Genomic DNA, 14,632 nt, shown 5'->3' with positions numbered 1-14,632 from the left:
TTGAGAGTTGGACAATATCGGAATATCGGATATCGGCAGAAAAGCCAATATCGAGCATCCCTAGTAAATTCACATTGTTTACCACAATCTCAGACTTGAAAGAAATGTTTTTTGGCACAGCCTGGTCTGCATTTTTGGCCTTAGTTTTTTTATTTTCTTCTTTCACAAAGTCAGACTGTCTGCAGTTGTCCCACGTGCTCTGGCAGCAGAAACAGCCTTTACTTTAAATGTTTAGAAGTCTATTTCTTCTAATAGTTTGTTGACCATTCATGAGACACAAGGACACAAATGCCAAATCTCGTTTTTTCTTTTAAACTCCATCTGTTTTTTTATAGACTAGACAATATGATGGCAGCCATATTCTCTAAGGAAAAGGTGTCCAAAATTGTTGTAATTGCATTCCTACTATTTCTATTACATCATCACTGAAATTGCAATATTTCCATAAAAGGTGGATGACATTGATAAAGAATATCAAGCAGCAATATAAAGTGAAAGGAAAGCATGGCTGGAAACTTTTAAAGTCCCCCTCCAAATCAGTGTTTCTTCTTGTCCCTACAGTGTGATTTGAATGATTGTATGTGCAGAGTGACTTCAAGCAAGGATGTTTTCACATTCATCTCGAAATTGAAAGCTTTCTGTGCTCATGGAACATCTGATTTTAAGGGGTGTGACTAGAACATAACCACACAAAGCAGTAGCCTAATAAAGACTGTGTAAGCCTGTGCACTATAGACTTCCACAGACAGACTGACCTGCTCCGGAGGCTGACATCATCTCTCAGCGTGCTCTCATTGGCTGACAGCAACAACTGCAAGGTCTTCCTGGCCTCCCTCCAGGCCTCATAACCAAGATCCATGAAAGCATTCAGTGTGGGCTTGTAGGGAGACACAGAAAACAATTAAAATACGACACATAAAGCAGCCCTTCCTACAATCAGCTGATATATTTCTAGAATGCAAAATTACTGAAATTTCTGTAAACACACCATTAGTAATAGGATATTTGTGTGCATAGGAGTATATAATCTGGTTCAACCTGGCTCACCTGCACTAATGAATAATACAAAGATAATATCAGTATGTATCTATATCTAGCTTTGAAGAATCTCTGGTTCATTTTTTCATTGGTCTACAGCTGTTCTTGTTCTAATCGATGTGTTCGGCCAGTCAGTCTGCATTTAATGTTATCACTGCCTCTAGGAGTTGTCCTGCTCCTGGGGGGCTTTATTTTCACAACTATGTACATCTACCAATTATCAGTGATGAAATACACATATATATATGGGCTCTGATTGGTTGTTTTCCAGGCCCGGTGGATTCTCAAATGCCATTAGCAGTACTAGAGAGCCAGAGGAAACTTGATTGTATTCACAGATTGTCAGGATATAGTGGAAGTTTCAGCAAATATGACAAAAAGTTATTTTCATAAAAGTGACCTACTGCAGCTTTAATATATAAAAATACAGCTAAAGGACATTCTGTATTATGAGTACTTTTATTTTTGTTACTTTTATATTTTGTTGCAATGCAAGCCTTTTTCTTGTAAATGAGTATCTGAGGACTTTTTCACCCCTGCCTATGGCTGCTTTACCAGATTTAGCATGCAATAGGTATTGGAACTGTTCTGTATAACCCTGTCATATGCCCCCTTCACTCAACCCGTTCACCCAGGAGCCTCTGAACCTAAGTCACAAATGTAGTTGAAGTGGCAGGAACGTTACTGGAATTATGTTTGAACAGTATAATATGATAATATGATAATGATGATACTACTACTATGATGTGGCACAGTACATATGATGATCATGTGAGACTAAAAAGAAAAACTGAGTTGTGGAGCGTCTTCCCTGATTACCTGGTCGAAGACATCCTGGTGTTTGGACATCACAGGCCCTCGGAACAAAGACAGGATCACACTCAGGTCCAGTATCTGGTCTCCAATGGCAACACCGATGCGATGCTTGACCTGGGGAAATAAAACACAGCCTGACACATCTACAGGTGATCCATAGGACACTTTCACTATCATCTTAAGTAGAGCAGTACTTTTTGCAGTCATACAATTGTACCTTCTCCCTTAAATCAACAACACTACGCTGCATGTGTCAATGAAAAGTTCTGTCATAAATACTTACATTATCAGGTGTGGAGAATATTCCATATGGGAGGTTGTGGAAGGAGAAATCAGACGTTGCATCTACTTTTATGAAAGACATCTTCTCTTCTGCAGTGGGATTCCACTCAACCTGACTGAGTTACTGAGTGACTGAGCAGCAGCAGCAGCAAGCACTTCCAGATGTTTAACTTTGGACAGGCCCGCCTCCCGCTGCACAGCCAATGGCATGCTGTCCATAGCATCCACCCTAATCCAGACCTCTGAAAGTTAATGAAAACCAGCCTGTGAAATGACTAAGCAAAATTGTAGTTTAGGTACTGATTATAACCTCATGTGTTAAAGAGAAAAGGGCAGATTCTAATGTACTTAATGAAACAGCAGGTTCATTTATGGAGCACAGTTCAGATATAGTTTGAATTATGATGAGTTAAGAGTCACGCAAAATGAATAAACAGTGCTTTTTGTTATTTGGTTCAGAAATTACAGAACTGGATTTTACTTCCTGAACTTCCGGCATGCAGCTGACACTGACGCCACAGACATGCGCAGTAGTGGTACTACGGTGTGTGGTCATGTGTGAGTCTTCATTGGACTGTTTACTGTCATTTACTGGGGTTACGGTGGATTTACACTCATATTACTGTTCTCGGCGCCTATGTCTTGTTGATATATTCGTTAATGTTTAACTACTGCAAAGTTGCACGAAGCAAAAAACCCGTTACAGATTTCGAAGTTGTTCCTTGCACACTGACAGCCGAAGCAAACACGTATAACGTTACTGAACACACTGAAGTTAACAGAACTCCATTTCAAATCTTCATTTTAAAGTTATTAAAGGCAGAATGGCCGCCTTGCGGGCAGCAAAGCAAGCCCTGAGAAGAGAAATAAAGCGGCGGGTTGCAGCGTTGAGTGACGAAGAGAAACAACGACAGTCTCTAGTCGTTTCACAGAAGGTAAGGGAAAGTTAAAACCGACTGCTTTGTTAGCTATGACCAAGTAATATAGGCTACAGCCATTAACAGTGTACACAACCAGTCTGCATCAACATTTCCTTCTTACCGCCACACGCGGGTCATAACGTCAACGTAAACTACAACAAAACGTCTTTTTTAAAATTCACTGCCTTGGACATGCTTACAGACAGTGTTTGAATGTGACCAAATACCTTTTATGAATTCATAAATCGAGTTTTTCAATTCAGCGTGCTCCTACTGTAAGATGAAGCTCTTATTTAGATAAAATGTAGCTTTCCTTCGGTGGTCTCTCAGTAGAACGTTATACACGTCTGTCAGCCAGCTGAAAGTGGGTTGAAGTTCATTGAAATAAAGCGATTTGGTGTTTATACAACATGCCGAATTGAAACGTTTAAACCCAGCTACACTTATCAAAGTTTTACCTAAAGTCCGAGCTGTTTTGTAACTGCAAATTATTCAATTCAAATGTCCCATTTTTCAAATTGAGTTTGGCCTTGATAACTGTAGATTCAACATGCTCCTTATCGATCCTTATTTATGCCATGTAGAGACCCATGTAGAGATAGGCCAGGCCAATGTGGTAAGTTATTTTAACTCAGAAAAATTGTTGAAAGGGATTACGTACGTGTACTAGGTATTTCTTTTTCACAATACAAATCAAAATGTCGAAATTAAGTCGGTGTCACTTAAAATTATAACGCTACTTGAATCAAGAATGTCTTTTTATCTTAAGAAATTGAGTTAGCCTTACTTAAAATTATCAATGTAATCAGTTTTAAGAATTTTTTGAGTTAAATTAACTTATCTGTTTATTACATCCATATTTAAGAGGGACAAAATACTATTCAATTTCAAATAGAAGCAACTTAAAAGATGGAGTAAAGTTAAGAAATGTAGCTTTGTCGATATCAAATGTTTCTAATAAAATAGAATAAAGTTAACAACAGAGCATACGTTGTACATTCAAAATCAGTGATAATATTTTTCCCCTTAATTACAATTGCACAAGTTGTTTTGTATGATATGTAAGTCTCAGTCTTAATGTCAGAACATACCTTAGAACAGATGAGTTATACTACATGAAAGTACATTTATTATCAACATCTAAGAATCATGTCATATATTTTATGTAATATTTTTAGATGATGTTTGTTATGCAGAATCTAAAAGTAACAAGCCAAACTTTTAACAGTTAATATCAGTAATTGTTGTATTTCTGTCCGACTGTTTAATTGACTTTGATTTTCCACCATGCAGGTTGGTGGTAAGATGATAAGTTATCATAAGTATGTGCAATTTAAGCTGAATAAATGAATCTTATATTGCACATAGTTATAGACTGCATACAATTTATGGTAGTTCTAGTCTACAATATGACTATTACTTACGTGTCAAGTTGAATGAGAGGATTGTTAAGATGACATCTGATGCTAACCCCTGGCAGTGTAAGATCTGACAGATCAACAATGAAAACAGTATTTCTGCTCTCCTCTCCTTGTGTACTTTAACTATTTAGTCATATTTTGCATTTGTTTAGTTTGAGAAAGACATACCCTGCAATCAAGTCTGAGCAGCTGATTTATATGCAGTAGCAGACTGATATGATGGCAAGACATACATAAGAATTAATCTAAGTTTGTATGTAAAACACTGAGTGATGTGGAGACCGAGCCATAATGATGGGTGAGATAGCCTATATAGCATTTTAATAGGCTATCCTGGCGTACAGAAGAATGTAATTAAAAGAGACTGAGCACAAGCTGAATAACTTGGTCTGATAACATGTTATTAACTCTGATCTAATCAGATGAGAGTGACTTCCTGTATGGACTGTGAAGGCTGTTGGAAACTGTCTGTCCTGACTAGGAGTGTTTTTTTTTTTTTGTTACCTTAGAATGAGTTAATCTGGTTGTAAAGGTGTCCCAGTCAGGGTTGGTTGCTGTGTTGGCTATAGCCACATCTCTGATCTCTCCAATTGCTCCAAAAACGCTGTCAACAAAATACTATTTTTACAAGTGTACATTTTCTTCGCTTCTATTTTGGCAACATTTAGTGAGTGAACCTCTAAAGTGAACCTCTTTAGTGAACACCTCTAAACTGCATTTGAAGCTGTATTTCAGAAGAGTCTGAGTCATAGAGAGAGAGTGCAATACTATATATCTATGTAATCCATTAAAAACTTACTTTTAAAGTCCCTATCAACATGTCTGAGATTGAAACTAGGCTTCCTTTATGAAATCTTCTTCCTTTATTTACATGAAAAAGAATTATTGACGTAGTTTTCCTCTCTGTATTGGATGAAGGGGGTGTTATTTATGGGTGGGCAGCCAGTGCCATTATCATACCTTTGGATGCAGTAAATCACTCTGCATTAACATTCAACTATTGGAGATAGTTACAGGACACACCATTGTTCACTTTACCAAGAGACCGACACTATTGTTGTTTGTTTTATAAAAGCGGCCCATATGTGTCAGCCCTGCTTTCTGGGAATGTTGGTAGCCATTGTACCTGCTCACAGACCCGGCTCACCCTGCAGCTGCCAACAATACAGAGTTAGGAAGATCTGCTTTGTGTTACTGTGCCACACGTACTAAAAGATGACCTCATTAATACCTTGGAGACAGTTGAAAGGTTGAAAAGTTGAAATTTTATTGATTGTAATTGTTATTGCTTTTAATATTTGTTTACCTTTGTAACATTTAGGAGCATCTATGGTCAGAAATGGAATATAATATTAATAGGTATGTTTTTATTAGTGTATAATCCCCTCACACTTACAATCTGTAACTACACCGCTAGATGCCACTAAATCCTACACACAGAACCTTTAACATTGCTAATGTTACCTTGTTTTAGCCATATGTTCTTCCTTCACTGCTTCCTCCTAGCTTCTTTGATGATTTGAGTGTGTCTGCTTTTTTATTTGTCTGTACCTTAAAGGATTTACATACATAAAATGATGATGATGATGATGTTCCTGGGCTCTGATAATGTCACTGATTTTAACTTTCTCTTCCTCTGTTCCGTCTTGTAGCTGTTCAGACACCCCAAGTATGTGTCCTGTAAGCGGATTGCAGTGTTCCTCAGCATGAACGATGAAGTGTGCACTGAGGAAATCATTAAAGACGTGTTTAAAGCGGGTAAAAGCTGCTTCATTCCCAGGTATGAGAGCAGCAGCAGCCACATGGACATGTTGGAGCTCAACAGTCTGCAGGACATGGAGTCACTGCCTCTGACATCCTGGAACATCCAACAGCCTGCTGAAGATGACAACAGCAGACAGGAAGCACTGGCTGCAGGTAAGCACGCGCACACACACACACACACACACACACACACACAAGATGATCTAGTCCAGTGTTTCTCCCCTGGGGGTCGGGACCTCCACCAGGGGTCGCCAAAGCTTCTCGAGGGGTCATGAGGCTTTCTCTTTCTTTTAAGGGGTGTCAGAAAACTTCTTATGATGTAATATTCACAGAAAATAATTCATCCAAATCTCTGGTTGTACAAAAAGTCCCTGTAGTTATTGTGTTCACTGTTTGGATTCATTCAAAGAGCTGTGCAACATGTTCCATGTCTGTACTCAGTGTTCTGCCCAACCTAACAGACAGTGCATTCTCATTTTTACAAATAATTGTAAATTATTGAAATAAACTACATAAATTAATCTGGTTGTAAAGATGTCCAAAGCAGATTTGCTGGATCAGGATCAGAGCTAATTGAGGCAATCTTTGATGGCTACATCCACATTTCTGATCTCTCCAATTGCTCCAGATTTGCTGTCAACAAAATACTGTTTTGCCCTGTGGAATGGTGGAAGTGTATACTTTCCTGGGAGATTATACTACAAGTGAACTGTGCAGCTGTTTTAATAATTGATCCAAACATTATGCAAGTGAACCACACCGCTGCATTTAAAGCTCTGTTTCATGACATTCTGCTAATACATTGCTTTGTTAATTGTAATGCAGTTTTCAATAGTAAAGGAGTAGGACATAATCAGAGCATCCCTACAAAACCCTGTAAGATAATTAGCTATTGATGTTGTTGTCTCCCAAGGTTAAGGTTACTTTATCTGTGCCCACAGGTAGATTTGGTTTGCAGTAAAAGACAAGGCATTCTTCTTGACAGAAATATAAAAACAACAAACAACTCAATAGACAAACATGATACAAACATGATAAAGATAAAAGGTGAAAGTGCTCCAGGCTCTACAAATAAGGACTTACAAAGAGAGATCAATCAAAAAACTACTGAAATAAACAACCACTAGCATATATAAGGTAAACATGCAGGTAAAAACAGGATTAGATTTTATACCGCTTTGTTCTACATCTTGGGACTATAGACCTCTGTCCAAAAAGAAGAAGCTGTGCAAAGGGTGGGAGCCGTCATTTAAAATGGAGCTGGTTATCCACTGTAACTGTCTGCTGTACAGGGATTCCGAGTTCATGACTCACCAATCAGCCTACTAGACCATTTTACAATCTGATTGAGGGAGTTTCTGTTCTTTAGGGAGAGGTTTCCAAATCATGACACAAAAGAAAAAGATACAATTGATTCAGTAAAAGCACATTAAAACAAGATTTTGTCAATGTGGAAATAGGACAGTTTGCTCAAACAAGTTTTCCAGTTGTCCCTTTCTCCTTTCTTTGGAGAAACATATTGAAGAAAATACAAGCAGGAGTCACTGAGGTTCACTTCGACCTAATATTGAGTCTTTTGACTAATGTTCCATTTGTGATGAATGACAGATTCAGTGTGGGCTTGTAAACCTAATGGTCAAAACATGAGGTCTTATTTATTTTTATTGTAACTGACAGATTCCATTCCAAGCATCAGCCTCTTCAGCTCATAACAGGATTTTTATCAGCTGTAATTCTGATGTGTCTGTCTTCTTTTGGAAGCACAACAAAATGACAGATTGACCAGCAGGTGGAGCTGTGGTTCCTCTACAGAGGTTTACCCACTGTCATCAGGGGAATAACTGTATGCACTGTTACTCGTCCATACAGTGTGTTCATCTGACCTCTGCATTTATTAAAACGTCAGTATTCCTGTATGAGATTCCTCTGGAGGATCAGGTCTGATCATGGTGATCACAAAGCTAATGACTGGCTACAGGTGGGTTAAGTGCCACCATTTCTGCCTAAAATGCAAAAGGCCAATAAATGTCTGACCTTTGACCTGGTATTTAACCTCGTGTATTTGTAGCTAAATCCAGGTATTTCCCAGGACCCAAAGTGATGTGGCCGTATCCAATCACATCTTTCTACAAAGCCTATATTAGTCTCACATCTTGCATGTGTTATGTGCATGTGTAATATTCCACACACAGCACTAATGTTCTCCACTGAAAACATGACATTTAGCTTCTCTTCCACTGGCTAACTCACTGCCACTCACTCCAACTGGAATGTCACAGTGTACACAGTAAGTAGGAATATAGCTCCACCATGGGTCATTTTAAATAAATGAATGAATGAATAAGTACTAAACAAATAAGCCTAGGTACATGGGACACCAGCTCCACCAGGTGAGCTACCAGGGCACCCTTCCATAATGTCACTTTGTATTTCAGTAAAGGATTTCTATGACAGTGGTGTTGTCACCGCCCTCTCACTTTTCAGCCAATCATGTGCCCTTTCGTCTTGAGCAAAAAGCTCAACAACTGCTACCAAATTTATCAACCAACTAGAGGCTGCTGCTGTAAATAAACACTGTACACAGACTCAGAAACTGAGATCTCCTCATGTTTACTTAGCTTAGCTGGCTAATAAGCTGGGTGAGGTTGTGAGCTTGCTTTATTACTTGGTGTAAGAGTGAAGTGACAGTGTTAACGGCAGCAGCTGACGTAGCTGCTTAATTCAGAGTTACCTCTGCAGTGTTTCGACTTAAAAGATGTTCTTCAAACACAGACACACAACCCTGTGAAGATCAGACAGACGGTACATGCCAATTCCCTTAATTGCTTCCACGTTCCCCTCGCCTTGCATCTTTTGCAGACACGAGGAGAGAGGAAACACATCTTTAGAGAAATGAGACATCCTTTCCTCTGAACCGTCATTTAAAGCGACATCCGTTTCTGATGACAGCAGCACAGCTGGATCATCTGTCAGTCAGATTTTACAGCTCTGTGGAGACTTTAGCTCATCTGGAGTTTGTATTTGTCCGTATATGAACTGTCCAAATAATAATAATAAGGGTTCACAGTAAACTCTGCCACTGCAGCAGTGTTGTTAGTTTCTCTTTATGTTCCCCCCTTACAGTAAACAGTTTGACAAACATCTGCACATTTATTGAAAACCTGCATTCTGTATTTGTACCGTAGATCCTGCTGAGATTATCTGAATTTGCATTCACTGATATTCTGTTTGTAAAGTCATTATTTTATCATTTCATTTCAGTCATTAATAATACAGGTAATGTTTTAGGTAAATAAAATTAATAAAATGTAATTATGTAAATATCTCACATTAAAGCTGCAGTAGGTACATTTTGTGAAAATAACTTTTTGTCGTTATTGCTGTGAAAAAAATCAGGTTCCTCTGGCTCCTCCTAGTGCTCCTAATGCCAAGAAAGATAGAAAGACATTTAGTATGGAGGGTTGAAGATAGTTGATTATTGAGTCTCATTCCCAAGTCGCATAGCTTCTGTATTTCACAACCTGGGAAAGAGACTCAACAATCAACTATCTTTCTTGGCTCTTGGCAAGGGCATGTGATTGGCTAAAAGGTGAGAGGGTGGTGACAACAACAATGTCATGAAAATCTTATTATGAAATAAAATAAATATAAATAAAAATGTCGATTTGAAATTAAAACACTTAAAAAGGGGCATGTTAAAATAAAGATATAAAATGATTTACAATAAAATTCAGGTATTATAAAAATTAAGGATTTAGTATTAATGAGTTGAATTTTGATAATTTCTTCAGTTATTTCATAAATTGTTGGTTATACTTACAAATTCATCTATACATTTTACACATTTTATTAATGTGAGTATTTATTTCATAATTTATTTAAAGGTACATTGTGTAGGAATTTCTCCCATCTAGCGGTGAAATTGTATTTTGCATTCAAACGAATAGTGCTCTCTAGCGCCTCGCGTTTTCAAATGTGTATTGCAACTACGGTAGCCAATTATGTACCAAGAAGCTATGACAACATGTCTTCCAAAACCACTTCCAATCGAGTTGTCCTTTCAGTTGATGAGGTTCATTATTTCAAACAAACTAACAAACTGCCATTGGAATAAATTAGTGTGACTTACACACGCCAAGCAAATAAAAAAAACCTTGTAATCTTAGACCGTACATTGACTTACCTGTCCGAGGGAGAAAGCAGGCAACTTCAGCGTCCCTTTCAAAGTCTTTGTCCCTTCATTAGCTCTTTCACCTGGGAAAAGCTACCCCGCATGTTGACCTCGTTTTCTGAATACCCGGTCACGTTGCGCTTTTTAATTCCCCTTTTTCGCCTTTCTTCCCCGACGATAATGTCCTTGTCCCTGTGGCTCGGCATAAGTAAAAAAATGATCCTCCATTATAAAACTAAAGTGGCAGTGCAGACTTTCATTATGTGCCAGGGCAGTGAACAAGCGCCTCTCACTGATCTCCCTTCTCCGTTATAGCTGGTTTCCAGTCCACATGACGCTGGCTCTGAACGAAAACGCGCTGTTAGCTAGACAGGTAGGCTAGTGCTGTATGTCCACTCTCCGGCGATTGGTATTTTTTCAAAATAGCGGAAACGACCATGGAAGCTCCATGGCTTGCCGTCCAATGTATATACAGATAAGTGAAATTCTTCGCTTACGAGGATAAGTCAGATCATTGGCAGAGGTAATTTTACACCAATAAGGACACATTTATGAATGAAGACATTGATTTTAGCAAATAAAATACTTAAAATACTACACATTGTCCCTTTAAGCAATTTTCTCGCTGATGGTCTTGTTAATGTAGGTTATATAGATGCATCAGTATTACATTAAAAACTGAGAATATTTATTTTTTAATAGAATAGAATAATTGTTTCAAAGCTCCATTTTTCCTGTCACTGCAATGTTGTGAGGAGCTTATTTTATGTTGAGAGAACAGCACTTTCTGTCAAAAGATGAATAGTTTTTTTACTGACATGGTATCTTGTGATAAGCTTCGTAGTGATCAATGAAAATTTTCTTTACTTCCATGCATTGTGCATGCATGTCTCTGCCTGAACACAAGGACCACATTTGCTTCCCTAAGAACCTGCTGACTAGTTAGGACTGATTTCCTACTCTAAAACAGATAAATATGGGCTCTGATCTGCTCTGCTTCTATCACTGTACATGGCTATAGACTACTGCAGCACATGCCTAAGATAAGATCTTATTGATTGATCGCCAGGAGGGGAATTTAGCATTACAGCAGTACAGTTTCCACAGCACTAATTCTGTCAGTTCAACTTGTCAGAGTCCTGTCATAATCTCCCCACTGCTGCTCTCTGAAATACCATTCTCATTCACTAATTATTTCTTTTTATGTCACTTGTACTTTGCAGTTTTCTTGATTGGTAGGCTGCTACTGCAGGAAAGTAGAAAATACTGCTATTAATTATTTCTGTTGAAAAGAGAAACTCATAAATAGTAACACTTCAGATCAGATGAAAACCAAACAAAACTCTATCTAGGAAAATGAAAGTATTTAAAAGCAAAGTTTCAAGCCCTGTCATCTGTCTCAAGTTTAAGTAAGGTCTCAAGTCATGAATACCAAGTCAAGTCGAGTCTTTTATGAGTTCAAGATGAGCCAGATCTGTGCAGAATCCATCACAAGTGATCTCCACACAATGCATGGTGGGTTATGTCTGCCTTGATGCCGACTTGCTCTGACGTTGTGCACACATGGGCAACGATAACCTCACGAGATTGAAGTGGCCGCAGTTTTTAGAGCCAGGCACCGCGGTTGCTCTCTACTGACTGCAAGACCAAGGGCATAATGGGAAACGCCTGGCCGTCACCTGATCAAAGACCTGTTTCACTCTTGGTTTTGAAAACAAACACCACGTTTTCCTAATTTTAATATTTAACACTAGACCGTAGGCTTTTATATCTCATGTTGTGCATTGAAGGTTTAATCTGTAATATACATATCTTGTGTGGTTAATAATAATAATAAAGTTTGTTTATATATCCACACGTGTTTATTTAGATTTAAAAGTAGCGTTCGGACCGGACAACCATCACTCACTGACTCACTCACTCTCATAAAGTATTAAAGGTCCAGTGTGTAACATTATCTATTGTCAGAAATTAAATATAATATTTATCTTTATGTTTTCATTAGTGTATATTCACCTTACCTTAGAACTAGGGATGTCACGAGAACCAATACTTTCGGTACCGATGTCAACATTTTGAAAACTTGACAGTACTAGTTTTTCTACAGTACCATAGGTACCGAAGGTACCAAGGATGCAATTCTTCCAGACCTGACAGCGTAGCATGTAAGCATACAAATACTGTAGTTGTTAAATGCCACAGGAATACGAAAAACATGTCAAAGACAGTGACAAGTGCAGCTGTACAGGTTATGTGTGTGTGTATGAGCTCATGCTGCTGGTCAGATGCGAGACAGAGAGCGATGGGGAGGAGCACACTCACCACACTACAGACAAAAAGCAACTAAGAGTATTTTATTAATGTAATCTGCACAGCAGATGTAGAGATGAGGAAAATAAACAGTCAGCAGAATCCAGTTCATTCAGCTAAATCAGGTAAAAGATGCACTGAAGCAACAAACTCTGAAGGGAGAAATTCCCTCTGGACAGCTACAAGATCGACAAGATCAAAAAATAAAGTTTGTTAGGCTATTTTATAGCCTACTTTGTTTATAAGTTATTTAATATAATATATATGTATAGGTTATATTAATATAAATATATTAGGTATAAAAACATTAAGGAAAAGGTATTTAATCAGTATTAAATGGGGATCGGGGGCAAAAAAAATGACACATTGGGACATTTTTACCGTGATATCGAATTGGTATCGAGAATCATGGAATTTCATTGGTATTGGCATTGACTACTAAATTTCTGGTATGGTGACATCCCTACTTACAACCAGCTGTTTTTATCCACAGATGCCAGCGGTTGACTTCCATGGAGTCTGCCACGTTGAACCGCCATGTTTCTACAGTAGCCCAAAATGGCAAAAACCAAGCACTGGCTGTAGATAGGGCCTTAGAGTTTTGTGTCCATCGTAGTTTCTCCTACAAGCTTGGAAGGGGAGGGTGAGGCAAGTGCATTTTTAAACAGACTGGACCTTTACTTGATGTCTGTAGACATAAACTACATGTCTAGCTGTTAGTTCTTATTAACAGGCAAAGGCAGACATTTTCCGGACCTTTAACACTGATTACACCACCAACTCTCTTCATCCAGGAGGCCTCGACCTAATCTTGATGCCAGGCCTGGGGTTTGACCGGTTGGGGAAGCGTCTGGGACGGGGGAAGGGTTTCTATGACACCTATTTGGAGCGCTGCATCCGACACCCAAAAGGAAAGCCCTACACCATCGCTTTGGCCTTCAAAGAGCAGCTGTGTCAGGAAATCCCTGTCGACGACAACGATGTGCTCATAGATGAAGTCCTATATGAGGATAATGAGTAGCTACTAAATCACGAGTGGTGGTCCAGGAACTCTGGCTATGTTTACATGCCAAAGTCATTCAACGGTTTAACCTGGGTTTGTCATTCTTTTTTACTGCAGACATTTTGACTTGTAGTAGAAACAGCCCAGGTGGAACTAATAAGACTAATAGTGGCCTATTGGAATACAGCCATCATTAATGTCATTAGTTGTGTTTTTCTTGCTATGAAATGTTATCTGTTTTTGCATCATACAGGTTAAACTACTAATTTAAAGGCTAGATGATGAATCCTGATAATTTGTGACAATATTCTGCTCTTTATGTCATCCTGATGTTGTCATAAAGATTAATTAAAAGGCAGGTTTTGCTAACCACTAAATACTTACAATGAAGAACTCATTTACAACAAACATTAATGGAGAATTAAATGAAGTGCAAATGAAGTTGTATTAAGAAATGTAAAGTGTTTTCCAGTAATGGCTGATGGACCCCACTGTCGAGCATGTGATCACAAGACTTCCATAATTAGGTCACATGATGACAATAGAGCATCCACTGATTAAGACAATTAAGCTTATTTTTTCAAAATAGCTTAATGAAATTTTCTTTCTTCAGCTGAAATACTATATACAATAAAAATGTGTTTTGCATATACTTAGTTCACTTTGTCCTTCGTTCATTCACATTCATACCCCGATTCACAGCATCAGGATCAATCTGGGGTTGTCAGGTGCTCAAGGACACTTAGACATGCAACGGGAGGAGCGGGATCGAACTGCAAACCTTCTGATGAGTGGACGATCGGCTCTATCTCTCTACCACAGCCACCAATTCAATTCAATTTATTTTATTGGTATAGCGCCAATTCATAACAGAAGTTATCTCAGGACACTTTTCAAATAGAGCACG

The 14,632-nt window shown here is 38.4% G+C and overlaps 2 protein-coding genes across 2 annotated transcripts in view; one reads left to right on the top strand and one right to left on the bottom strand.

The window, feature by feature from the left end:
* The window catches only part of fah (fumarylacetoacetate hydrolase (fumarylacetoacetase)), a gene marked incomplete in the record, with an annotated part of 15,646 nt that extends 12,158 nt beyond the window's left edge, over positions 1-3,488 (bottom strand). The window contains 4 exon segments of the mRNA XM_035651803.1: positions 756-877; positions 1,858-1,968; positions 2,138-2,378; positions 3,284-3,488. Of these exon segments, the coding sequence (XP_035507696.1) occupies positions 756-877; positions 1,858-1,968; positions 2,138-2,218 (314 nt within the window).
* On the top strand, positions 2,678-14,381 carry mthfs (5,10-methenyltetrahydrofolate synthetase (5-formyltetrahydrofolate cyclo-ligase)). The gene is made up of 3 exons (XM_035651805.1): positions 2,678-3,071; positions 6,130-6,394; positions 13,517-14,381. Exons 1-3 carry the CDS (start codon positions 2,961-2,963, stop codon positions 13,741-13,743), a joined length of 603 nt encoding a protein of 200 aa, XP_035507698.1. The 5' UTR covers positions 2,678-2,960; the 3' UTR covers positions 13,744-14,381.
* Positions 14,382-14,632: the final 251 nt, after the last annotated feature.

Source organism: Morone saxatilis, unplaced genomic scaffold (genome assembly GCF_004916995.1).
Source record: "Morone saxatilis isolate NCDOM2014 unplaced genomic scaffold, NCSU_SB_2.0 Contig11, whole genome shotgun sequence".
Lineage (NCBI taxonomy): Eukaryota > Metazoa > Chordata > Actinopteri > Moronidae > Morone > Morone saxatilis.
This window is presented reverse-complemented; position numbering and strand designations above follow the sequence as displayed.

What these genes read in the sequence shown, in the direction of transcription:
- mthfs (XM_035651805.1), top strand. Translation starts at nt 2,961, where the DNA reads ATGGCCGCCTTGCGGGCAGCAAAGCAAGCCCTGAGAAGAGAAATAAAG. An exon ending in CTCTAGTCGTTTCACAGAAG is followed by an intron (nt 3,072 to 6,129) that starts GTAAGGGAAAGT and finishes TCCGTCTTGTAG; the next exon opens with CTGTTCAGACACCCCAAGTA. An exon ending in ACAGGAAGCACTGGCTGCAG is followed by an intron (nt 6,395 to 13,516) that starts GTAAGCACGCGC and finishes CTCTTCATCCAG; the next exon opens with GAGGCCTCGACCTAATCTTG.